We start from the raw sequence: 24,898 nt of genomic DNA, 5'->3' as shown, positions 1-24,898 counted from the left end.
TGGCGAGTATTTTCAAACCAAGAAAAAGATTTTAGGAATTGTGATGATTTTCTGGTTGATGTTATCTGCTAAAATGACTCTCTTTCTTGTAGATACTATATTGGCCGCCAGATGTTTGTGGTGATCTCCGCACCGGAGGTGATCAAGCAAATCTTAGTGACAGACTTCAGTAACTTCACCAACAGAACTGTAAGTAGATAGAAGGTCCTCTTTGTGGACAGAGGTGATAATACTGCTAATTTGAGCTCAGATCAGAAGCGGCCACAAGACAGCTGGAAACGTAGTGGGGGAAAGCATGTGGTTCAATAGAACTTAAAGGTTTAGAAACTCTATGTGTTTCAGTCAAAGATTTTTATTACCAGAACTCAGAAGATGAAAGGGACTGCCATTAAAAGAAATACAATGCCCTTGTGACTGAGGCACCAAATAGATGTAGGAGAGAGAGAGAGTTTCAATATCCAGTTTTGCCACTTACCTCCTAGGAAAATCCCATACTAGCTCTTTCCCTTGGTTCTCACCCTGTAGTATAGGCACAGTATTATTTGCTTTCTCCTACTCTTGGTCTCCTTTGTCTATTTAGATTTTCTAGGGCGGGAATGGGCTGCTGGGGCCTCTCTCAGCTGACATAGGTTTCTTAGCGCTTTGAAAATAAAGAATAGAAAATAATTAAATTGGGATTTGCAAGGATTTATACATATACTGCTGATCACTTATTTTACTTATAGAAATATATATATATTGAAAAGCACTTTTCTGAGTTCTGGTTAGAACAAATAAAAAAGAGGGAGGGAATAGCCAGAGATATAGTAAATATTTCTGTCAGTTTCTCATCATTTTGTATCACTGTGACCACATACTGCCATCCATTCTTTTCTTCCTCCTGGCCCCTTTGTATGCGCAAACCTGCTCACGTAAACCTGCATGCATTCATGTCCTCAGGGAAAATTTCATCTCTGATCAGCTGTTTGCCTCCTCTGCCCCTCTGATCCTCTCCGCAGCCAGTCAGTTTGTTTGCAGATTGCTTGTCTCCTTTGCTTGCTTCTTCTGCTACATGAAGTTCATCTTGTGACTACTTGTATCTTATTTAATAACCACTTGTACCAGTCACCTTGCATTCTGCCTGTAACTCACATCTAAATGGAAGAATCAGTGTGCAAGCTTCCTAGGCTGAAGTTGTTGCATGCTGTAACATTCTTTTCCCCATTTTCTCTGTATTCAAAAGAATTTTCTGCCCTTTTCCTTCTTCAGTCCTCATTCATGTAACCTATTTCTTCCTGTTTATGTGCCTTTCTCCTGTATATTTGGTATGAGTAGGTTGTTTGCACTATTCACAACTGTAGCTGATGCCCAAACAACACCTTTTGAAACTAGAGATCATTCCTTTTCGGATATATTCAAATACTCCCTCTACACTTAATTTCAGTCGGTCTCACCACTTGAATATATTGGCTGAATTTTACTTTCTCTTCAGACTTTTGTGGTGGGAGGTTTATCTCTCTCTTTTGGTTGTACAGCCATCTGTCCTGGTCTAATATTTGTTTTCCTCTCAAATTCAGGTAATTCAGATCACTGTAACCAGTCTCTCTCCCCTTTTATTTTCTTCATCAGAGATCAGCTAAGTCTAGTTGTCTGTGTAGATTCATATCTTGTCCATATCTCTTGACTGTCCTTGAACCGTCTGTAAGTTTTTTTGCACAACACCCTCCTTTCTGCATGAGGAGCTGAGGCACAGACTGGTTAATATCCCTGCTACCTACCAGCAAGCATGTGACAGATGTCCTACCTTTCTTTTTAAGAAAAGGAACAGTTTTTCCCCCTGTACACTGTTACTATATCTGAGTTGCTCAATGCCTATAAGCCTAATTCAAATGAACTTGCTTTATCTTGTGTACTTTTATCTGCTCATTCCATGGTCTTTTCACATAGCTGCAATCTTTGGGTGTTACCTTTTACTTTCCACTTTGTTTCTCTTCTTCTGCCTTTTACTTATCATTAGTAAAAGATAAGCAACCTTCCATTTCTGGGTCCTTCCACATTTGGCTTGGAAATCTTTTTTCCTTTTTGAATTTTCATACTGGGTGCTCTCTCTTTCATAAATCTCTCAGTGGGGTGTTCTGATATGCAGTATACTAAGGATTCTCTGTGTGTTAATAAATAGTGCTGTACTGTATGTAAAGAAGGTCAGCAGATTTTGTTCAGGTATAATTTTGGTTGTAAGTGAATACTGATGGAAAGATGAGAGTGGGGAAAAAACAGTTTCAAGAAAGAGATCCTTCTCATATTGACTGGATAAATGTAATTTTAAGGCTTTAATAACGTTCTGTTTATACTTGTAAAAACTACTGAAAGCAAGCTTCTCTACTTCAAGCGAGAGTCAGTTTGATGGGAGAATTCAAAACACAAACTAGATCTCTCTGCCTTATTTTATCCATTCCTTTCCCAAATGATGTGCTGTTGAGTGGTTATAGAATTGGCTTTGGAGTCAGTGCTGTTCACAAATTTAAGCTAATACATTTCAATCCAGACGTGGTATTCACTTATGTTGTTGTTTAACGTGGTAAGCAGATAAACACCATGCAGCTGTTCACTTGCTTTCCCCAGCCAGTGGGGTGGGGGTGAAAAGTGAATGGAAAAGTGCAAGAATTCATGGATTGAAATAAGTATAATAAAGAAAAAAAAAAAAAAAAAGTGAAAAGATAAAGCACAATAACAAGAAGAATAAACAAAGCACAATTATTCACCAGCCGCTGACCAGTGCATAGCCAGACACCAAGCAGCACCTACTCCAGGCGGCTCCTCCAGGTGTATTGTTCCACATGATGCCCTGTGGTATGGGATATCCATTTGGTCAGCTAAGGTCAGCTGTCCTGGATGTGTTCCCTCCCAGCTCCTCAGCATCCCTACTGGCAGGGCAGAACAAGAAGCTGAGAAGTGCTTGACTTAGTGTAAGCACTCCTGTGTAACAACTAAAACATCAGTGTGTTATTAAAAATATTCTCATCCTAAATATAAAACACAGCATCATACCAGCTACTAAGAAGAAAATTAACTCTATCCCAGTTGAAACCAGGGCAGTTTATTTTGACCTAACACATTATCTCAAGCATCAGTTTTTCAGAGTGGGAAACATGGGAATGGAGAAAGCCCCATGGGTGTGAACAGCCCTTGAGAAAATCCAGCATGTTCTTATTTTTTCTTTCCCACTTTTTTTTTTTTTCTCCCAAAATTCATTTCCAAAATCTAAATTTGTGCCTCATACACCAGAGAGGAAATGTGAATTATCTAACCCTGAATGCCACACAAAGAGAGATTATTCACCATGTTCTGCAGCAGTTGCATCAACAGCGTGTTAACATTGTCACTAACTTGAACGATGGATAGGATGATGTCTAAACACCTGGTGTATTACAGGGTAGAAAATATTTATGTTTCCTGTGTATTTTTCTGCTCTTTCAACTGCCTAAATATGTATATATTACAGTAAGAGACAATGGGAAATTCAACTTGTGAAGGGTTGCAAACAGTGGATGTACTTGATAGACAAGAGCAAATCAGGCGATGATTCAGTGAACTTGGAGCTTTTATTAAAGCTATTCATAATGTACTGTCATGTCTTTGAGCGCTTGTAAGAAGGATGACCTTAATCTGAGATTGTGCAATTGCCGGCAAAGTCACTATTTGTTGGCAAGTAGTCAGGAGATCATTATGGAATCAGGGTGGTTTTAATCTTCTTAGAGGACTATTGGAAGAGTTTGTTTAGTTTAATACCTGGATGAGAGATCCCATGTTTCAGTGAGGGAAACAGATAAAGGGCTGTGCTCCCTGCAGCCTGGGAGGCTGAGTCTAAAGTGTAAGAAGACATGTTGTGCAGCTGTATTGATGTGAGTGCCAGGCTATGGCATGTGGGGATTCTTGACTAAGAACTATTCTCATGGAGTAGGAAAGGTCACCTTTGCCTTGTTTTCTTCTAGAGGGAGGGCTGAAATAATGAGAGTTTTATCTTTCTCATTTTTTGTGTGTGCCAGAAGGAAGCTGGCATGGTGTTGTATTTGGCCGAAGGGACATGACTGTGGTGGTCCTGATTCAGGGACTTATTTTCAGTAACTGGGTGTTTTGTTACTGGATTGACTGGGTGCCATAAGGATTCTTCCTTGCTTGCCAAAGCAAAGCAATAACAGTAGGTGCTGGGTGTATTGGGCCTATCCATGCTGGTTGTGTCTATTCTTGAATGACAGCTGTGAAAAGGCAGCGTCTTGCATCCTCTTTCCATACCCAGAGAGAAGTAGAACACTTCTCCTGCATTGAGCCTGAGTGCTCGCTTATTATAAGGACAAAATAGATTTTGCATGTGAACAGGTGCCAAATGATTGGTAATTTTTTTGTGAATATGTTTCCCTTTGATACTACATATTTCACATCTTTGCTATGAATATCTTTTGAATAATGCTTTGAAAAGACTTTTAGATTCCTTTGCCCTCTTATATTGTTTCTGAGCTACCGATTAATAATTCTTGTGACAGAAACCTATGATGACTGCAGATCAAATCTGCATTAAGGTTCACTTCATTTTAGAGCAAGCAACCAGGTCTTGCACAGAGAGTGTTAGTCTCCTGCAGGTGTGGGGTATATTTTATGTTAACCATATAATCACAAAAAAGCTATAATGACATCCTGTTTTCCCACTTAATTTTGACTTGAGTAAGGTGAGCATTGTAGGCATTTAAAAATAGAAAGGTCTACTGTAATGTACCTTCATACTTGAGGCATATGAAGCCTTTTCCCCATGTTTTTAATTATACTTGAAGAAGAAAAGATGAAAATTAGCTTATAGACCTTCTGCCAAAAATGTGGAACTGATTTTAGTTTAAGTTAACTATGGAAACCTCAGCCAGAATGCTAGGCAGGGCTGTGCCACAGTGAATAATACCTTCTTCTCACAAGTGTGGTAAGTTGTCTCTTGAATAGAAGTTTTCTTTTAAGAGCTCTAGGACTATTCTTTAACCTTTTTTAACTGCATTATTGTGTTGTGTGTGAGACACATTTATGATGTGTAGTATGTTGCATTCTGCCAGGCAGGATAATGATACATAACCTGTTTTCAGATTGTTTGTAATTTGCGTATTGAAAATTTGTTTTTGAATTAGTACTGGAGAATCATTAAAGTGTACAATTAAAAATGTAAGAGCAGAATGTTAAGATGGAGAGAGATTCCCCGTTATCTAATATAAATGACAAATTGTCTCAAAGTTGCAGGCCAAACTTTTGCAAAAAATATGGATCAGTAATCCCTAGGGCAAGGGTAAGCATTGGCTAGTCGAGGTTTGACAGGCTGCTGGAGTCAGTGTTCTGCCAGAATTCATGTGGCTATGACAAGTGGAAACTGGTAGTTGATCCAGATCAACTCCTTAAATCTCTGTGCCAACTCACTGGAGGAGGGTGATGTTCTTAAGTACACAAATCTGCACTGATTTCAATAGAGAACATCACTATTTTTTCAACAGAAGCTTTGCCGTTACAGTGGAAAAAGTAACAATAAAATAACAAATAATAATGAAGTAGTAAAAATGACAAGGAAGTTGATATTACCTGGTGGTGTAAACTATTTGTATCCCTCTTGAAGGAAAACTTACCCAGCAACAACAAAGCAAAGAGGAAGGAGCCCATTTTCTGCATCTTGTTCAACTGTGATCCAGGATGGCTGAGACATTAATGCATCAGCTGATCTTTCTCATCTCTTGCCAGAGAGCAGGGTACCAGAAAGGAAAGTGTCTGTGTATATTGCTCTAGGAAAGGGTCTATCCAAATTTGATACAGTATACCCTCCAGAAGTTCTTTCCAACCTCAACCATTCCGTAACTCTGTGGATTTTGCGTCAGGGACTCAGTGGTAAGTAGCATACTTTCAATAACTGGATGACCCAGTGCTGACTGAAAGGATTTATTTATCTCCGTAGCAGGGTGTGGATACACAACTGGCTTAGAACAGCTCCGTGTGGTACCTCAGGAATTGGCTGTGTGTGTGTATGTGTGTGTTCTTGGCCTTTTTCAAGTAAAGGCTCAGTTGCATGTCTTGTGCAGGAACTTACTGGTTGCATGCTGCCTTGGTTTTTAGAGTACACGCACTGCTGGTAGGCAGCAGCCCAGCTGATGTGCTATCATTAGGTAAACACTAGCAATTCAGTCATATATACAGAGCCAGCTTGGAGGCTAGGCTGTTCCTTCATGCTCTCTGACAAATAAGGTTTTTGTTTTTAAAAATGGACCCACTCACTTATTCATGTGGAGACAAATAATGCAAAAATAGCCATGGAACAGTTGTGCACTGTTGCAAAAAAATGTGTATATATGCTTTCTTGACCCTGTACTCTTGTTTTGTTTAGAAATGTTTATTTTCTTCAAATTAAATATCCTAGGATTATTTCCTGTTGTGTCAATGTCACTGTCAACATCTCATGTGAACTTGTTAGTCTATTACTACATTGTTGTTGCAAAGTACAATGAACTCCACTTGTAAACAGATGAGCATGCTTTGTTAGGGGCTCACCTGCACATGGGTATGTGGTTTGGAGCAGCAGTGACATACACAGTAAGAAAGCAGATAAGTCAATATTTGGGAAATGATTCAAACAATTTAAACAAGAGAAAAAAAATGTTGAAATTTATGTCATTAGATCTTCAGGTTTTTTTTTTTTACCCTTTGAAATGACTTTTCAGTGGGATTGTACAGTATGCAAGTGATGTTCCAGTATGTGCTAATAGTTGACAGTGATTTTTAGTTTTAAAAACAAGCTGCTTTTTGAAGTATTGGAGGGAAAGAATGAATATGCCTTAAGTTTATTTAACACCTCAATCTTTAAAGATATATTTATTCATTTTTTCAACTCTGCTTGTGTCAGAGGAGATGGAACTAAATGCTCTTTGAGATCCCTTCCAACTGAAGCCATTCTGTGATTCATTTTTTCCATTTGTTCATCTTGTTTCATCTTTGTTTTTGTTGGGTTTGCATAGGGCGTACAAAGTGAAATGCAAAGGCTTCTGGACACAGGGTGTCTCAGGATTTGTTGCTATTCCTGTCTTTGTGCTCACATGTGCACATTTATATATATTTATGGATACATAAGGATGTAAACAGATTTGATTTGAGGTGTCTTTGAGATTTGAGGAAATGCCAAAACTTCAGTCCTCACTAGAGGAGCTATGGGAACTTCATAAAATGTGCCTCCTCCTGTACGCCATAGTGACTCTCATATGCCATTTCAGTTCATGATGCATCAAAGCCATCACACCTCATAGCAGGCCTTGCCTTGAATGTGTAGTTCTTTGTGCTAGAGCTGTGAGTTTCTCCCCTCCCTCCTTCCCTTTGTAGGACACCTTCAAGAAAGTGTCAATCCTACCACATGTACAATGAGGCTCAGTCTCATTGAGTTGAGAACATTCGTTGCTTCTAAAAATCACTCCGTGCTTTACAAGGATAAGTGAAAAGGTGTCCAAGCAGTGAATTTATTAAGATTTAGGGTTTTTTGCCTAGCAGTTTCCTACAGCTGCTAGATCATCATTGATTTGAAATCCTGGCTGGTATAGCATCATTACAGAAAGAGAACTATACTGGGAGGAAATGTGTTTGGCTGTATAGCGCTTAACTGTGTAATATTAATCTGTTTAACTGCGTATCTGAGGGTGCTGTTGAACGGCCATATGAGTGGGAGCCATATGCCTGAGAGATTTTTCTAGTGTCAGTGCCTGCCAGGGCTGAGCAAGGGCTCTTACCCTGTTCTGACCTGGTGGTTCTCACGAGGGTTTGCTGGTGCAGGAGCTCCTGGGCTCAGCAGCTGCAATGAAATATCCACTTTCTTTTCCTAGTGTTCCCATGGGGCTATCTTCTAGGTGCTGGTGAACCTTTCTGACTTGGTCAATGTATGTGCAACTGTTTTGCCTTTTGTTTTATCCTGTAAAATAGCGTTTAATTCCAGACTTCTTTTTTCCTTCCTCCTCTTGCTTTCAGAGTTGCTAGTTAATTTTTTCTAAGCGATTAAATCTGGTATTGTTTAAATGTTTTAAACTAGGAGTGCATATGCTTGCAATAGACATTTGAAAAATTAAAATAATAAATATTGAGAGGGTCATTTCTTTCACACTGTGTATGTCTTTTTATGCGTGCACAACAAATTACCTCTTATTCCCCATCTGCTGCAGCTAATAGCACAAAACTAATGTAAAATGATCACTGCTGTTGACTGTAAAATTTATCAGACTTTAGCTTCAGTTAGGCTTAAAGAAAAACTTAACATATTAGTAAGCTGTGTTTTGGGAACAACCTGATCCTCTGAATCCCAGTGGGGTGAGATCTGGTTTTGTGATTAAGGCTTTGGGTTGGGATTTAGGAGCTCTGAGATCGATTTTTGGCTTTGCTACAGAACTCTTGTGTTCACAAGGGCAAGTCATTTAGGAACTGCTTTGTCACCTTAACAAATGTGAAAGAGAATATTGGAAATTTCCAGCTGAACATTAACACTAGGGAATGTTAGTGCTTCAGAACTTATTGAAGGGGTTGGAGTTTTATTTTATTTTATTTTATTTTATTTTATTTTATTTTATTTTATTTTATTTTATTTTATATATTTTTGGTGAGAGGAGTCAATTCGAATTGCTTTTCCCTCCCCATTTTTATGCAGAAATCTAAAAAAAACACAAAAACAACCAAAACCCTCTAGAAAAGGAGGATAGTTTTATTTGAAGGCTTATTTTTTTCTTTTAAATTGACTTTTTCTTTTGAAGTATTTTTTTTTAAAGTAGCAAATATAGTATTAATGGTTTCAATTGACTGATCTGTATTTTGAGGACTATCTTAAGTTTATCATTTTTATTTTGTAATTCTGATTCAGAATGATAAACCAAGGGAAATCTGTCCTACAGGGTGCAAAAGCTCATTTGCATATACCTTGGACACCTGGCAAGTGCCTTTGGTGGCTACTAGTCATAAAAAGATGTCATCGTTTTCTTACTTCTCTGCATATTCTTAATTCTCATTTAATTCAGTGAGCCATGATTGTCTATTTTGATTGTCTATTTTCAAGAGCGTTTATTATATATTATAGATATTTATTATATTATATTTATTATATATTATTATAAAGCAGACTTTATTAATAGTCTGCTTAGAGTCAGGATGTTCCCTTAAACAGGGGCCTGGCCTTTCCCTTTCACTGCAGCCTTTCTGCACCTTGCTTTGTGAGCAAAACAGTATGTCTTGTCACATGAATGAGTATATGGTAAGGATGAGTGCCTGAAGCTTCAGAAAGATCCTGAAAATTATAGTTCAGAATATCATGGAACAGTTTACAGCAAGCAATCTGAAAATGCTGACTGTAGTTAAGTCTGATTGTTTTTTACAACCTGAGAGGATGGTCTGGTTGACTTGAGAAGACTCTCTGTTAATCCCTCAGTGACATATGGCTTTCTTTGAGTGGTTACCTAGCTGGTCTGGTGATTCCAGAAAGCTGGCCAAGCTGCCATGGCTGGAGAGAGCTCTCCTGGTAGAGCTCAGTGTATCCCTTACAAGGGTGGGTCAGACTGGAGTGAGGTTTGAGGCAAACCACACTTCTCATAAGGACGCTATTTTTACCAGCTGATTTGAAATTTTAGAATCTTTTGGGTTGGAAAAGACACTTACAATCAAGTCCAACCATCAACCTAATACCAAATACACTGCTAATCCTTGTCCATAAGCACCACATCCACACATCTCTTTAAGAGTTCCAGGAGTGGCAACACTTATGTAGGATATTTTCTTATATACACCTACAAGAATAACTCTGTATCTAAGGAAGATCACGTGAATTTGCTTGCTTAAGATCTATGAATTTCGGATTGAGGAAGCAAGCACTGATATTGGCCACATTTCCACGTAAGATAGCAAAGAAAAATGGCTGATTCCCTCCTGTATGAAGCAATGTTAGTGTGGAAACAGATAAGTTACCTGCAGATAGAATAACATTTTCCCACTTCTGTGTATGGCAGCACTTTTCCAAAATTAAAAAGAACATGGGTTGTCTATTTTCAGATGCTATGGGCCATAAACCTCAGCAGTGCCACTGACTGTAAGGAGGCTAAAAGGCTTAAATACAAGTTTCATCTTCTATTGCCCCCTATCAAGACATGGTGAATCAGTAGGCTGAGACCACAATTGCTGTTGATCAGTCATCTTATCTTTTGCAGGATTTGTTGCGATGTGAGTTATGTTTCATCTTGGTCTAAGTATTTTAATCTATCCCCAAGTATTTTTCTGATTTATTAATGGGCTGCACTGCTCCCATTACCATGGTATCCTGACACCTTCTTCCTTTATGAAGACTGCAAAGCTGAATGTTAATGAAATTTGCATTTTTAATTCTCCCTTCTCCACACCTATACATATAAAAATGGCTTGCAAAATCACTGGAGGAAACATGCACAAGCACAGTGTGGCATGGAGAAACGGCTGAGATTGCTGTGTTGTTTTGTTTGTTTTTAATATTCTTTCTTTCTGCTATTATAGTGCAGCCTTCATTGGTTCAATACCTGCTCCTAGGTAGACACCAGAACACCAGATGGATTACATACTTTACAGCACTAATGATAGTGCCTGATAATGTGTGCAAATCTCCCTTTCACTGATTGTTGAAGGCAGTTAAGAAATACTGAATACAGCTGTACATAATTGTGCTGCTTTTGAAACCAAACCAGCCTGTGAAATTTCTGTTCCTGGAAAATGGTCAAAATTAGTCAATAACAAAGCAAAACAGACAACAAAAACTTGAACCCTTTGCATGCACTTAGTTAATGGTATACTGTGACATTCTGCTTCTTAGATGTAAGGCTTCCTTGCCAAGTCTATTGAAACTTAATGGAAAAAAAATGCTGCATAATGAGACTACATAAAGGTGGTTTTGCTGCAGGTGTAGGAAGATGCTGATTTGACAACACTCAGTGCATATGCACTTGTTTGTCGGAAAGCTTTTGTGTAAGGCTAAGCTTTTGTGTTTTTAGCATGTTGCAGGAATGTGATGGAAGGATCCCTATGTCCACTCACTCTCGTTCTTTCATTGAGTTACTACAAGATCAACTTTTGAAATCTTCTTTATCAGCTTAGTAATTCCCACTTGTTTTTTTCCTGTCATTCTACAAATTTTCTTTTTTGAATGACTGAAGAAACCAAGACCAGTTTTATTAGGTTTTCCCTTCCCCCAGTTTTTCCTCCTGTTGAAACTTGCCAATCAAAGTTAAAGCCTACATTGGGCTTTTCTGCAGTGCAGGAGATATCATTAAGGCTTTAAACCCACTAATGAGGGAAATGTGCACTGCTTGAAGGCTCCTGCAATATTAACTACATCCAATTATGTTAGGTAAACGTATGAGTATAGTCAAAACAGGATGAAAGCATATCTTTCTATTCAGGCCAAAAGCAGTCTTCAGAGCCAATCTTTCATCGAATGTACATTGGCTATTTATTTACTGGTTTTGTGGCACTTTTCTTTATGCTGCGAGTCCTAAGACAAACAATACTTTTAGACAGGAAGGAGCTATCTATTCCCAGGGCTCTGCTCCTTAATTAAAGAACACATTTTATTGCTGGATAAAACGTGAAATCTTAATACGTTTTCCCGGTTAGATTCACTTTTGCTTTAGGCAGCCTGGTCTTGTGGATGGTGTCCCTGCCTATGAAAGGTGGTTCAAACTTGCAAGGTCTTTAAGATCTCTTCTAACGCAAGTCATTCTGTGATTCTATAATTCCTTATCAAAACCTGTCTTACCTGGCTGCTATGAGTCAGTGTAGTACGTCATATATGTGGGAATGGAGCTTGTACTTGTCTTGGTGGTCCACCCTTCTGTTTTCTGATGATATATTGGTTTTGTTTTAAGGGCAATTCAACTTGTCATACTTCTTTGAGCACATTCCGGGGGGGATTTTTTTTCCCTTTAACTTATTTTGTCTAATAGCACTGGTTTTAGACAGTTCCTCATTTCTGACTTCTGGAACTATTATTTGTCAGTAGCAGACTGGTCTTCTTTACTGTTTTCTCTCTTTTCCCTATTCTTGACATATAGTATGTCGTGTCTCTTAATTTCTACCTTTCCCAGTCTGTTTTTGTTAGGAAAAAGAGTAATTAGTTTGTTGCTTGTTTCATAATTCATGCAGGCTCTGATTACAACAGTCAGGTCGGCCTTTTTACACGCTCAAGCAGTCAGAATGTGGAGTGGGTACTTTGTTCTGTTTTCATGTCTTTATCCAGCTTTGGAGATAACTTACCTGCTCATCAGGAGAAAATCCCTTTAAGGCCTCTGACAATAGAGGAACACATTCAGGTCTCTGCAAATGACCTTTAACAGCACAGAGAACTAATTTCCATGTACCTAACCAGTAGCCAAAAAGTTTGCCACTGATAATTGTATCAGGTGTGACCTGGCAGTATATGATATTGCCTCTAATCTGTGCAGCGTCACTGAGCATCCTCAATCATAAGTGTCCAGCAGCAGAAGTCACAAGACTGGCACAGTAACAAGGTAGATCATGACAATAGTTTTCCTTTTAGCTTTTCTGCCCAGTCTCCAACAACAAATGCTGTGGTAACTTCTAGTGCCAGAGGATGCATCTGGGCATCATTTCCCTTAATGGGTCTATTGGCTATGAATCAGCTCCCCACCATCCCCTCTGTGGAACCCTTTCTATTATGTGAGCAGGTGTTTTTTTTGTTTTTTAATCTTTTCATGGTTGAACTTTTTGTTTAGAATACAATAGGAATTATATTTAGGGATGTGTGTGTGTGCAGGTGAAGTTCATTCCTCTTCAGTGCAAGTTAATGTGATACAGCTGGGCATTACTGTACTGATCCTTGGAAGTCTCTGCTTTTAATTTTAAGTCTTTTGAAAGTAACTGTCATCTCAAAAAGAGTGGGATTAATTCTCTCTTTAGTCCTTCATTCAGATAGTTTAATCCATTTACCTGCCTTTATGCTTATTGCTAAACTTAAACATATGAGAAGTTTTTGTTTCTTTCTTTCTTGTTTTCTCTCCTCTCCTATTATTATTTTTTTGTCAGGGATCATGGTGATATTCTTATCTAGCACAATGCTAACACATTTTTGTTTAAAGTACATTAGCTGGACTTCCAATTCCCACAGCAAAACCTATAAAATGGATCATGTGAACATTCCTCATCTGGTTCAGCCCCCAAACAACTCCATTTTAGTTTATTTATTATCATAGACTTTTTCAAGGCCATGCAGGCTGCTTGGTGCTGAAGCAGACAATGAGAGCTCACATGGGCTCTCTACCAGCTCTGGGATACTGGTAGTCTCCAAAGGATGGGGAGTGGCAAACAGCTGATGGGGTAGTGATGTCTTAAGATGATGCAGCTATTTTTTCAGTGGTTCCCTCACCATAGCCTGGAAAGTTCTCATCTGATCTTTAGAAAGTTATCTGCTGATTGACTCCAGTCGCCTTGGTCCAGGAAAAAAGATTTTTTTATGCTATGTAATGTTCTGCAAGGATAAAACCTCTAAGGTGAAGTACGTTCAGAGATGATGCACTCCTTACCACTGATGGTGTGTTGCAGTTATGAATCTTACTGATCAGAAGTGAAATATGAGTTGGCAGGGCTTATTTTAGTCTCTAGTGAGAATTCTTTGTTTATATAGCAACCACATATCTTGGCACTTTTTGTTGAAAATAGTTGATAGCAAGTAGTTGTCTGGGCTGAGCCTTCAAAAGGGAGCATGCAGCAGTGCATTATGCAGGTGCCAGGGAAGCACTGGGCTGCTCACAGTGCTCCTGACGATGAGCAAGGAAAGTTACAGGGCACTTGAAACTGCTGTGTCCTGATGCATCACTTTTTATTAGCATTAAGTTCCCCACAACAAGTAGAAAAGAGAGGATGGGTGTAAAATTAAAGTCTTAGTGATACGTGGCTCAGTCTCTGCTCTCCAGCATAACGAGTGCTCACTGCTTTGAGCCCTGCTGGCCGGTTTTGTGTTGATTCCACTCTTTCTGAAGGCTCAGTGATGGTTCAGGAAAAATTGGTTTAGGTGCACAGACACATGCAGCAACAGGTATTACACACGGGTCAGGAAGCAGCTGTCCTGAAGCAAAAGAAAAGGGTAGTTTGCTTTTGCTAATTATTTACTTCTGCCAGTCTCTTCTCACTAGTGCTAAGCAATAGACAGGAAAATAACTGCTGTCTTTACTAAAATAATACGCAATTTTCCTACTTTTTATTTCACATCTGCTCTTGCACAAAGGATTTGGGGAGATAATTTGTAAAAACAAGAACTATCTTGCACTGTTCTCCTCTGCCAGATTAGCTGTAAGTTTGAGATGCATGAAATGTTCTTTTTTTTTTCCTTTTCAAGGCAATTGCAAAGGACAGTTTCACCATTTCCTTTTCCATTTTCAGTATGCGCATTTAGATGAAGCTAAAACTGCATTCTTGCACTTTTTATGCAGCTTTCCTAAAATAATTCTGAATAATTTAACAATGGCTAAGAAGCATCCCAGTTTAACCAGTCATTCACCTTCACTCACGTTTTAATGGCATCAGGTCTTAAGCTGTATTTCATCAGTCTCCAAAGAAGGAGAGGCAGAGGTGATATCTGTAATAAACGTTGCCCACTGTGTTCCATTACAATGTTTACCTTCCAGAAATTTGTCAAACATTAACTCTTTCAATTATTTTTTTTCCCATTTGGAATTTTTCTGTCCAAATGATCTTGGCATTTTGGAGCAGAAGCCTACAGAAAAGATAGGGCTTTGTATCCACTGTGGGGAAAAATAAACACAATGTCCTTCTCTTTGACTTTGGCTTTGATCTCTCTGGTGTAGGGGCTGGATATAAAAACCACTTTGAAAATCTAACCAAACTGCTTAAATTTATAAGCCCCTGAAGAATTTCAGTAAATACAGACTCAATAAAAATTGTTAAAGACTGAGGAAACTCACTTCAAGTATCACTCTCTGGTGACATGGTTCTACAGATCAGTAACTTCTTCTACAAGTTGTCATGTGAACTGGATGTCTAAAGGTTGAGGACCCTGAGCTTGGGACTGATTGAATTTACATGGAAGTTTTTTTTATCTATAACATTAAAAACTTTCAGAAATTTATCTTTTTCTGACTGTTGCAAAATCAAATAGAGATCCCATGGGGAAAAGTAGCATAGCTAGAATGGGGCCCATTTTTGCATATGCTTTGGAATACAAAGGCCACATTGAATCTGAGATTTTCAAGCCCTTTAATGCTTTCTTTTGCTGTTTTAATTTATTTCTAATATAATCTTACTCAACTGCAGGTTGAATACATGGCATGATATATGATATGATATGATATGATATATATATTATATATATATATAAAAAAGAGGCTGCTCTGAAAGTAATGCCTCCTATTTTATTATACTACCCGAGATATCTGGGGTGGATGTGGGTGATATGAACCTTCCCACCAGTATTCTGATAGATTTTGCTGTTATGCGATAGAGGGGCACTCTAACAAAATGGTGTCTGATGTGGAAGTGTGTGTAAAGCAAAGGTGTCTCATTAAATTCCTCTACGCAGAAAAAATGGCACTCATTAACATTCGTGGACACTTGCTGAATGTTTCTGGAGACCAAACAGTGGATGTGAGTACAGTGAGGTGGCGGGTGCTTCCTTTCAGCAGTAGCAACAGTGAGGGGAAAGAAAAACCACGTTCTAGAATGCCATGCGCAGACATTGCATCATGAAATGAAGAGTGTCTCCATCAGCAGCACTTCTGTGTAAATTGGTGGGTTACAGTCATGGAACTGTGTGCAAAGCTGAATATCAGCTTCAGTGTAGTGGAAATGACAGTGGCAACATTGATCTATTTGAGCCAGCTGGGTCCCATGAAGAAGACAACCTTTCTCTTGCAGCATAATAATGCCAGACCCCACAATGGTTTGAAGACTGTGGAGCACGCTCTCAGTCTTGGCTGGACTGTCCTACCAAACCCAGTCAGGATTTGGCACCTTCTGCCTTTTATCTGTTTGGGCCAATGAATGATGAACTGCGTGGGCAATGTTTTCCTGGAAACAACACCGTCATAGCAGATGCGAAACAGTGGGTCACCTGCGCCGGTGCATGTTTTTATGAGTGTGGTGGGTAGGCTCTTGTTTATTGCTTGCAAAAATGCACAGCTAATGGTGGTGACTATGTGGGAAAACAGTATTTTGTAGCTGAGAATTTGCTCAATCAGATAATGTTTTTGTGCTCTTTGTATCTGTTGTAGTTTCCTTGGAAATAAATAGGAGGCATTACTTTCAGAGCAACCTACCTATGTTCCATTGCCCTTAATGTTTCTGGAGATTTTACGAGGAAATGTGTGGAAAATAGAAGTTTCTTTTTGTGACTGATTTAGATGAGTCAGAAGCTGAAATAAAAAGTGAAAGGTTGATTAGAATATTTTATTGCAGTTAAAGCTTTTAAGGAAAAGTTACAGTTGTTTTAGTTTGCAAAGTAAGGTTATTTTGTTCCAAAACCATACATAACAAGAAATTTTGTTGGAACTTTTCTCCATTTTTCTTCCAAAAAACATGGAAAAAACAAATTGATTTTGCAGTATTTTCAGGTTCTCTCAATCATGCTCCTTTAAGCTTCTCTAACTATCTTTGGTTTTATTTTTCTTAATGTAAATAATGCAAGTTTTTGGAGCAAGCCCCCTTTTTTCAGTGGTGCTTGGCCATGGCAGGTCAGACATTCCCTGGATCTCCTGGCTGCTGGATGGCATGGCCTTGCTTTTTCCCTCTTCAGTTGTCAAGTGGGACAGCTCTCATTTCCTCACTTCTTTCAGCTATTCCCTTGGCACTCGTGGTGGCTTTTATATTATGTTGGCACGGCACAGTAAGTTTTGGCTGTAAGATCTTAGGCTGGCCCCAGGGTTAAAATTTATTCAAAGGGAAAGTTTTACCAGGATTTCAGGCATGTTGCAGAGGGCTATTTTTTCAGTTTTAAGGTTCCTCTAATTTATCCAGTTATTGGATGTTGGGGGGATGCAGCACTGACCTCAGATATGGGAGAAGCAGCTGTACTGGTAACAAACCAGTTCTTGTGCTGGCCAACACTGGTGACTGGAGACTACAGACCTGTCTCTTCCTCTTCTCTCACACCACTGTAAAGATGTGCTTGAAAGTACAGTGACTGATGAGAAGCAGAAGTATTAGGCACATATATTGTGTCTGCAGCCTGGCAATATCACTGCTGCATGGGCTTCTGGAAAGCACGGCCTCTCTCCTCCTGTGCATAGGTAGAACCTGTTTTGCTCTCAGCAGGTAGGACTATGGCAAACTCTTTGCAAGTTACCTGTTGTTTTTATATATGCACCCACCTATCCTGGGGTTAATACTCAGCAAAAGGTTGCAGTTGTACAACCTTTTGCAGTGGAAGAGTCCCCCAAAAGGCTGCATTATCTGAAGACAGCTTGTTTTGCTGGAAAGGGATTGGTGATCTCTGGGGTGGGGGCTCCAATCTGTTTTCTGTTTGGTTAGTTTGGTTTTTGTTTGTTTGCTTCATTTTATCTTGTCATAGTACTCTTAAGGTAACAAGATATAATGATGTGCTTTATGTTTCCTAGTCCATGCTGCTTGCCATTACAGCGTGGTATGTTTGAGAATGTGAAAGTAGCTGATACAGTTAATTTGTTTTGAACAGGGTACTTGTGGATACTCAGAGGAGCATTTTAACTGCTCTCCTTGAAGAAATCCAACAGGAACAATATAAGGAACAACCTGGTTACAGGTTGTTTGTGAAGCGAGGCTGCTGTAGTGAAATCATGAGCTCAAAGGAACCCATGATAATACTATTAGTCCTGTAATATTATCTGTATGCAATAGGACTTTATTATTGTTGAAATTATCTTTTGACAAACACTTAATTCTTGATGTGTTTAAATTAATTTGAGTGTCAAATGAACAAATGCTATTTCCTTCCAGCAGGCTTCAACATGCTTTGATAAATCAGGATATTTTTTTTCCACTTGATTGAAACCAAACAAATAATCACCAATGTGAAATCTTGGAAGATAAAATCCTGAAAGTGGGCTGTACAACTATCTACAAAGTTTTATAGCCCGTTTTTTCTTGAGGGACAAATAAATGAGGAACTAAAACAGCTACTGCTATCAGGAAAACACATTAGTGTTTTGACAGATAGATGTGGAGATCTTAATATACAAAGTTTGTTTTTCTCCCTGATGTGTAAATATTCACTTAATGTAATTAGAAACAATTGTGAAGTGGCAGGCAGGGAATTCAAATTCTTCAGTTAAGCGGATATTGCAAATGCGATTTGTTGACAGCTTGTCGTGCTGCCATCACAGCTGACCTGGAGTTCTCTTTCTGAACAACTTTTCAAAGGAAAACTAACATAAAAAGTATCATATTTGGGCCAGGGAGCGCTCTGCCTGACTTGCAGCAGATGCTCAGAGAAAGAGCACAAGAATGCAGCAAGTGCAGAGTGGCATTTCCTTTAGCACAGCCCACTGACTTCAACTGTCAATGGCTTTTGGATTTGCAGAGCTGGAGGTTGCAACCACGGTTAATTTTTACTAGTCCTTTTCTTCCAGTAGTTTGATTTAAGCAGCATCTTGAACTCATTTGCATTTTTTAAAGCCATGAAGAGCCTTTGCAAGCAACCTTTTATTCATTTTGTTTGACGTTGTATTCGGTTTTTCATTTTCACATCAGGGAAAAAAAGATGGAATACTTTTTTCTGGATTTGTTTTGCACACATTGGACATACTGGTCTGAAGAACTGACTCCAAATGTTCTGTTTTGAATTAGGTAAATGAGACTGAAGTGTATTTTGCATATTGGGATGTTGCATTATAGGAAATATGAAAATAGGCAACAACTTGTAGATGCTATTTAGAAATTTAGAACACTGATAGAAACCCTTTCAAAAGACTGTCAAAGTTTGAATATACTTTACTTTTATTGGTGTATTTTTCAGTGTTTCTCAGTGCTCAGAGATTTTAAGCCGGATGCCCTGTTTATAATTTTACTTTATATTGTAACCTTTGAGTGAAAGAATGCAAACCAAAATTTTCAATAAGATATAAAATGCATTAAATTGACATTTTTAATATGTACTCTGCTCTGAAGAAAATCTTTGCATACAGATAATGTATTTACAATGAGCTGCTGGTGTAGGTCTCCCCTGCACCTGGCTAGCTTGATTCTGATAACAGTCAGAAAGTCTCAAGCATTTAGCTGTCATTCAAGGAGCTTTGAAAACGTAGATCCTTAAAACCCTTGCTCAGCTGTACGTAATGCTGGGAAGTGCCTTGAACCCCTGGGGGCTGGCAGTTTCAACCAAGGTTTCTCAGGCCTCTGCAATTCTTTTTCTCAATATGGTCAGAAGCACTTTGGTGCACTTTGAGATCTATCTTGTGTTCAGCATGGGTGACCTAAGAATATGGTGGATCAAGAGAAGCTGAACCTCACAGGCATGCTTTGAGACTGCCTGTAGTTTGGGCTCTGAAAAAAATGTAGCAACAGTAAACAACTCTCTTTGAGTTGCAAGGGAAGGTGATGATGCTGGGCCCCTTTTATACAGTTCCCAGTGACAAGGGCAGCTGCCCGGAGTGCAAGAAAAAGGCTTTCATGCTTTTCTCTGCTGGAAGTCATGTCAAGGTGCTCATCTCATCTCTCTGGAAAGTGCTCTATCTAGCAACTCTTGGGGAAGATGCACTTGCATCCTTCTATATGAAAGTAATTCTGCTTTTTCCTTGCAGTCCTTGGCATCCATGGTAGAGAAGTCAGTGAATGCCTTCAGCCTAATAGGGCAGTCATTTTATTCAGGCAGGCCAAGGTTTCAGATACTGCTTCAAAATATTGCTGATTGCAGAGGCCAAGGTTTCAGATAAACTGCAGAATATATATATATTTTTTCTTTATTTAATGATAGTTTATATGTAAACAGACCTTGGAGAACTGAAGCGTGAGGACTGAATGCTCTAATTACAGACTCTGTTTACTCCTAACTATTCCTTGGAAAGGACAGGAGGATTTAGAACCTGCCCTTCCCCTTGCCCGTACTCCTGCTGTGATGGATTTTTCTTATTTTTCTTGATTTTTTCTTCTTGATTTTTCTTGTTTCTTTACCTTTTTTCCTATGGGCATCATCAGTAATTTCTTTGTACAGGAATGATCGAAAACATGGAGAAAACATGGAGATATAACTGAAACAAAAGTTACTGGGAGCTACTTTTCTCCCAGTTTACCCTACAATCTATAAAAGAAAACTTTTGATCCTCAACCTTTCCATCAGGTGAAGTCTGCAAAAACAGAGAGGTTTTTATTAGTATTATGACTTTATACGACACTAAATAGTCCAGTTACATCAGCTGGAAAATAGACATTTAAACATTATGTTTAAAAACTGTTTTAACACAGCAGAAGCTGAGTATAGATCACAGGTTCTCTAGTACAACCTGCATGTGCTTATAGTACCAAAACCTCTAATAAATTAAAAGTAAATGCTTTTTTCTTTAGTTTGACTACTTTGACCCCAGGCATCCAAACTGACCCCTATAAACAAACTGATGAAGGTGTGGACTTCATTTTGGTCTTGTTTACACCAACAAATGAAATGATGTGTGACTTGCATGGGTCTAGGTCAGACCGTAGGAGGCCATATGTGTTTATTTTAGCATTTATGAATGGTTATATTTACCTCATAGCAATGACTCGCTTTGGTTTCTATTGACAAAACCGTGACTTAAGAGAATGTTTGCAAAGACAAGAACAGATGTTTCCGGGCATCTTGCCACAGACAGGAAAAATGCCAGTATTTACTTGTAAGCTGATGTTGTCTGTGCCATTTTTCCAGTGAGTAATGATGAACAGTAGCCATTAGTCAGTTGTTGAAAATCCTAACTCGGCAACAAAGGAATGGACTCAGATGCTATTTTGTATAGTCATGTCTGTACAGTAGAATGGAAGACAATTGCTGCAATCACTCCAACCAATTCTATGTTGTAACACCCTTTTGAAGTTACATAATGATCAGAGAACACCTAAAAGCCTAATAAAATGCGTAATAGGTGGATATTTTCTATCCTTCTCCAGAAGTATTGGTTGCAAATTAAAACTGCAAACTTTTACTAGACACTTTTATGAAATTACAAAACAACACCAACTTTTTGGAGTTAGCTTGGTGAACTTTTTTTCTTTATTTAACCATGAGGTGACCTTCTAAATCACAGGTACTAAACTCAGACTAGTTTTACATGGACTTTTATAAGGGAAAACACTGCAGTAGACTTTCAGTAGAGTTAATGACGGTCTCAAGCAGCTTTTGGGGTGCAAAAGTGTGTGCTCAGTGCTTTTTTGGGCAAGAAGGGACTGACTGCTCCCAACAGAGCAGAGGACTGGGAGGGACACAGCAGTTTCTTCCACTGGGGCATGGGGCTCAATGGCCTTTGCCCTCTGTGAAGGTTGTGATCTGTGAGTGAAGGGCTGAGGTTTTCTCCAGCTATGAGAAAATCTGATGTGTGAAAAGTTAGGCATGTCTATTACCTCTGTGTAAGAATGAACCTGATAGATGTAACAAGTAACAAACTGGAGCGTATGACATAAAACAACTCTGTTTGGTTTTGTGCAATAGCATGTATTACTGCACTCTCCTGGTTAAGGTGGAACACAGTATGTTTTACAATGTCATGAATGCAGAGAGAGCTGACTATGGCTTTCCTCTTATAAATCACCAAGCAAATTCAAAGGAATATGGAGGCATCCTCTGCAGACTCATTTTCATGGTGCATTTACTGCAGACCTGGTAAGAGGGTAAACTCTCTGGTCCCTTTTTTATTTTCTTGGTGTGATTTTGTTTTTATTTTTTTAAGAGGAGGTATTAGGTTGGTCATTAAGTGTCATGCCACTGCCTGGATGAAATTCCATCTGAGCAGCTCATGTGCTTATTGGTTCCACCTGCTGGCTGAACCGCTGATGGTGACCTGTCAATCAGCTGGCATAAACAGGACTGAGGAAGTAATAATATGAAAAGGATTTAGAAATAACTCATGTCTGAAGGATGAGGATAGAAACTTTCCTTTTTGCTACTAACCTTCTCTCTGATTTCTCATTAAATTAAATATTAAAACACGGTTTCTTAAACAGGATGGCAACACCTAATTATAAGTGTGCTTTTAACAAGAGAAGATTTTGAAAATAAAGAGATGAACAAATTGGTCAACCCGCGTGGCAGGCCTGTTTGCTGCTTATTCCTGCACGTGGGCTGTGGAGCTCACCCAGGGAGAGAAAACTGAACCCCATTACCCCCTACAGCTATCACAGATACTGCATGGTAAGTCTGAGGGCTAGGAGAAGGACTATACCTTGTATTCAGAAAACATCCCAGAATTGTTCTGGAGAGGGACAAGAAGCAGAGGGAGGACCTACAACTGGATGTTATCCCAGATACTGCAATGCCATGAGCAAAGGTTGAAAGTGAGAGGAGCAAATGGCTTTTGTCAGCATGGGTTGTAGGGTTGTTATTGGGTATAGAGTTTGGGATTCCATTTACGATTGGCCTGCAGGGCTAGAAGAAAGCTGAATACTTGCACTATGGCAAATAGTGTTTGTTAGTTATCAGTAATGCCAAAATTACTCTTGGATTTGCTGTTAGGATTTGGGATTTTAAGAGGTTAGTTCCTTGTCTGAATCTCACCTGGATTTCAGTGCTGAAGATAACTTCCAGAAGTAGATCATCTTTTATTGGTTCCGAACATGGGGACAGTAAACAATGATTAAGATTAAATTTCTGAGGTTCAATTTCACAGTTTCATTTCTTGCTTTGTTATCTATGCCTGTGGAGCAGATGAGCAAAAGACATGAATGGTTTACATGGGCTTTGGAGCTAGTAGGTTCTTCAGGGTCTCTAGCAATGCCTTTAAGGTCATTTCAAGATTCACCTCTTTGAGATGTCTTAAGAGTGCATGGCTGTGTTCTTCTGCTTGTTGCAAATCATGAGGAAAGATTTCTGAGGGAATTTTGTGGTGATGCTAGCCTTCCTGCTGCTTCAGACAGTCACTGCTGCCCGTGATGCAGCCCTAACCTTTAGGTGGTAAACTCAGAAGAAAAAAAAAAAAGAAAATCATTTTTGAATTGCCCAAGCCTTTAGTAACAAATCTGAAAAAAAAACAGGGCTGGGATATTAGTGCATGAGTAAGTCCTACAGATGTCCATATTGATGCACTTCTTAGCATGGTTTTGTCCTGTATTGATTAGTCTCCCCCAGACACAGTCTGGGCACAGTTCAAGAGATTTACATGCATAGCTACCAATAAGCAGTTTGGATACAGTCATTCTCTTCGGGAAAGCGATTTAACCTTGGGGACAGGAGGTGTGCTGTACCACTTGGCCTCAGAGCCAAACAGTTGTTGGCTTGAATTATTTAGAAATACACAGCAAGCCAAATTGACTGGGGGATGAACAAGCCAATAACTAGGTCTGAACGGTCAGCCTAAGGAACAGCATAATGGGGAGGGAATTCTTGCATCAATTACAACGATGCTGCTCATCTACAAACATTTGGTTTCTGTTTTAAAAGCGCTGGTCTTTCAAAGATGTTTGAAAGCAAATTCCTGCAATTTTTTTTTTGTTTGTTTGTTTTTGTTTTGTTATTTCTCATAGCATATCTGCGATTGTGGGAACTCAGTAGCACAGTGTGGGTATGCTGCAGCAGATTACCGTGCTGCCAATAATTTTTGAGCAGCATTACTGTACTGGGGTCAAAAATGGTTGATTACACAGGAGAAGGATTTACAAAGCAGTTGTTGGGTGTTTAGATAATGCCAGATGGAATATGAGTCTGATTGCATTTGACTTAGAAGCAATTTCCTTCCCCACCTTAAAAACAAAATCTACCTCTGAAAATGTTACAGCTACGTTCCACGGTAATATGTTTTAGTGAATTTTATAGGATCAAGAATTGTAACATACAGCTAGTACATTGTCTATCTGGAAGGAGATAACACTTGCATCTTTCACTAAGATACATCAAGATCATTGTTATATCAAATTCGTTTTCATTCCTGTTCCAAGAACCTACAACACAAGTTATGCAATTATGAAAAAAATGTTTGCAGAAATTACAAGAAAAACCTGATAAATGAAATCTGCTATCCGCTGTCAGTCACACTGATGCTATTCCAATAAACACAAACATGTATTTGAACACCCAATTTAAAAAGACAGAATAAAGTAATTTATGGCCAAAATTGTGCTTCTTTCCTTGCAGCATCTAAATATGTATAATGCTGTACACACCAAAAGTGCGCTAAGTGAGCACTGCTGACATAGAGTGCTAAAAAGGCAATGCTACGGTTAGTGTCATAGTTACAGCATTTCAGTTAACAGTCTTCCTGTTCTGTAACAGGTCCCCTTTCTGTGAATGCACTGTATATACAGTCTTCATGCAATTAGGAGCATTTTTAGGGGAGAATGTTTGGTTTTAGGAAGAGGCTTTGCTTTCAAGTCAAACACAGTCAGATTTATATCTCATCTGCTATTATCTAAGTGGAGCTTTGTCTTCCAGAGGAGATCTGTCTTATAAAGTGCACATATTGGGCAGCCTTCAGTTCAGAAGTGGATGCAAAATACTTTTCCAAGTGTTGCTCTTTATTTTTTTCCTTTTTCCTTTTTATGTTCCTGCACACAACTCAAATCTTGCTTGGAAAACTAATCAATCATTTCCTTGTGGGAACTGCCTTTCCATTCTTTCACTTTTTTTCTGAGCAATTCAGAAATGTCGATGTATTAGTAGCAATTCAGAAGAGGTGATATGGTATCTCCCCTTCATAAATCAGGAGCAAGGGTCCAGAAGCGTTTGCTAATTTGAGGGCCCAATTTGATG

At 38.9% G+C, this 24,898-nt stretch overlaps 1 protein-coding gene across 3 annotated transcripts in view; it reads left to right on the top strand.

Annotated features, from left to right (window-relative positions):
• The window catches only part of TBXAS1 (thromboxane A synthase 1), a 235,238-nt gene that overhangs the window by 102,236 nt on the left and 108,104 nt on the right, over positions 1-24,898 (top strand). For all 3 annotated transcript variants that reach the window (XM_042889527.1, XM_042889526.1, XM_042889528.1), the window contains exon 5: positions 93-189. In XM_042889527.1, coding sequence (XP_042745461.1) covers positions 93-189 — 97 coding nt within the window. The remainder of the gene's footprint in view (positions 1-92; positions 190-24,898) is intronic.

The sequence above is a fragment of the Lagopus leucura genome, unplaced genomic scaffold (genome assembly GCF_019238085.1).
Source record: "Lagopus leucura isolate 7727_CA_CO unplaced genomic scaffold, USGS_WTPT01 Super-Scaffold_100159, whole genome shotgun sequence".
In the NCBI taxonomy this organism is placed as follows: Eukaryota; Metazoa; Chordata; class Aves; order Galliformes; family Phasianidae; genus Lagopus; species Lagopus leucura.
This window is presented reverse-complemented; position numbering and strand designations above follow the sequence as displayed.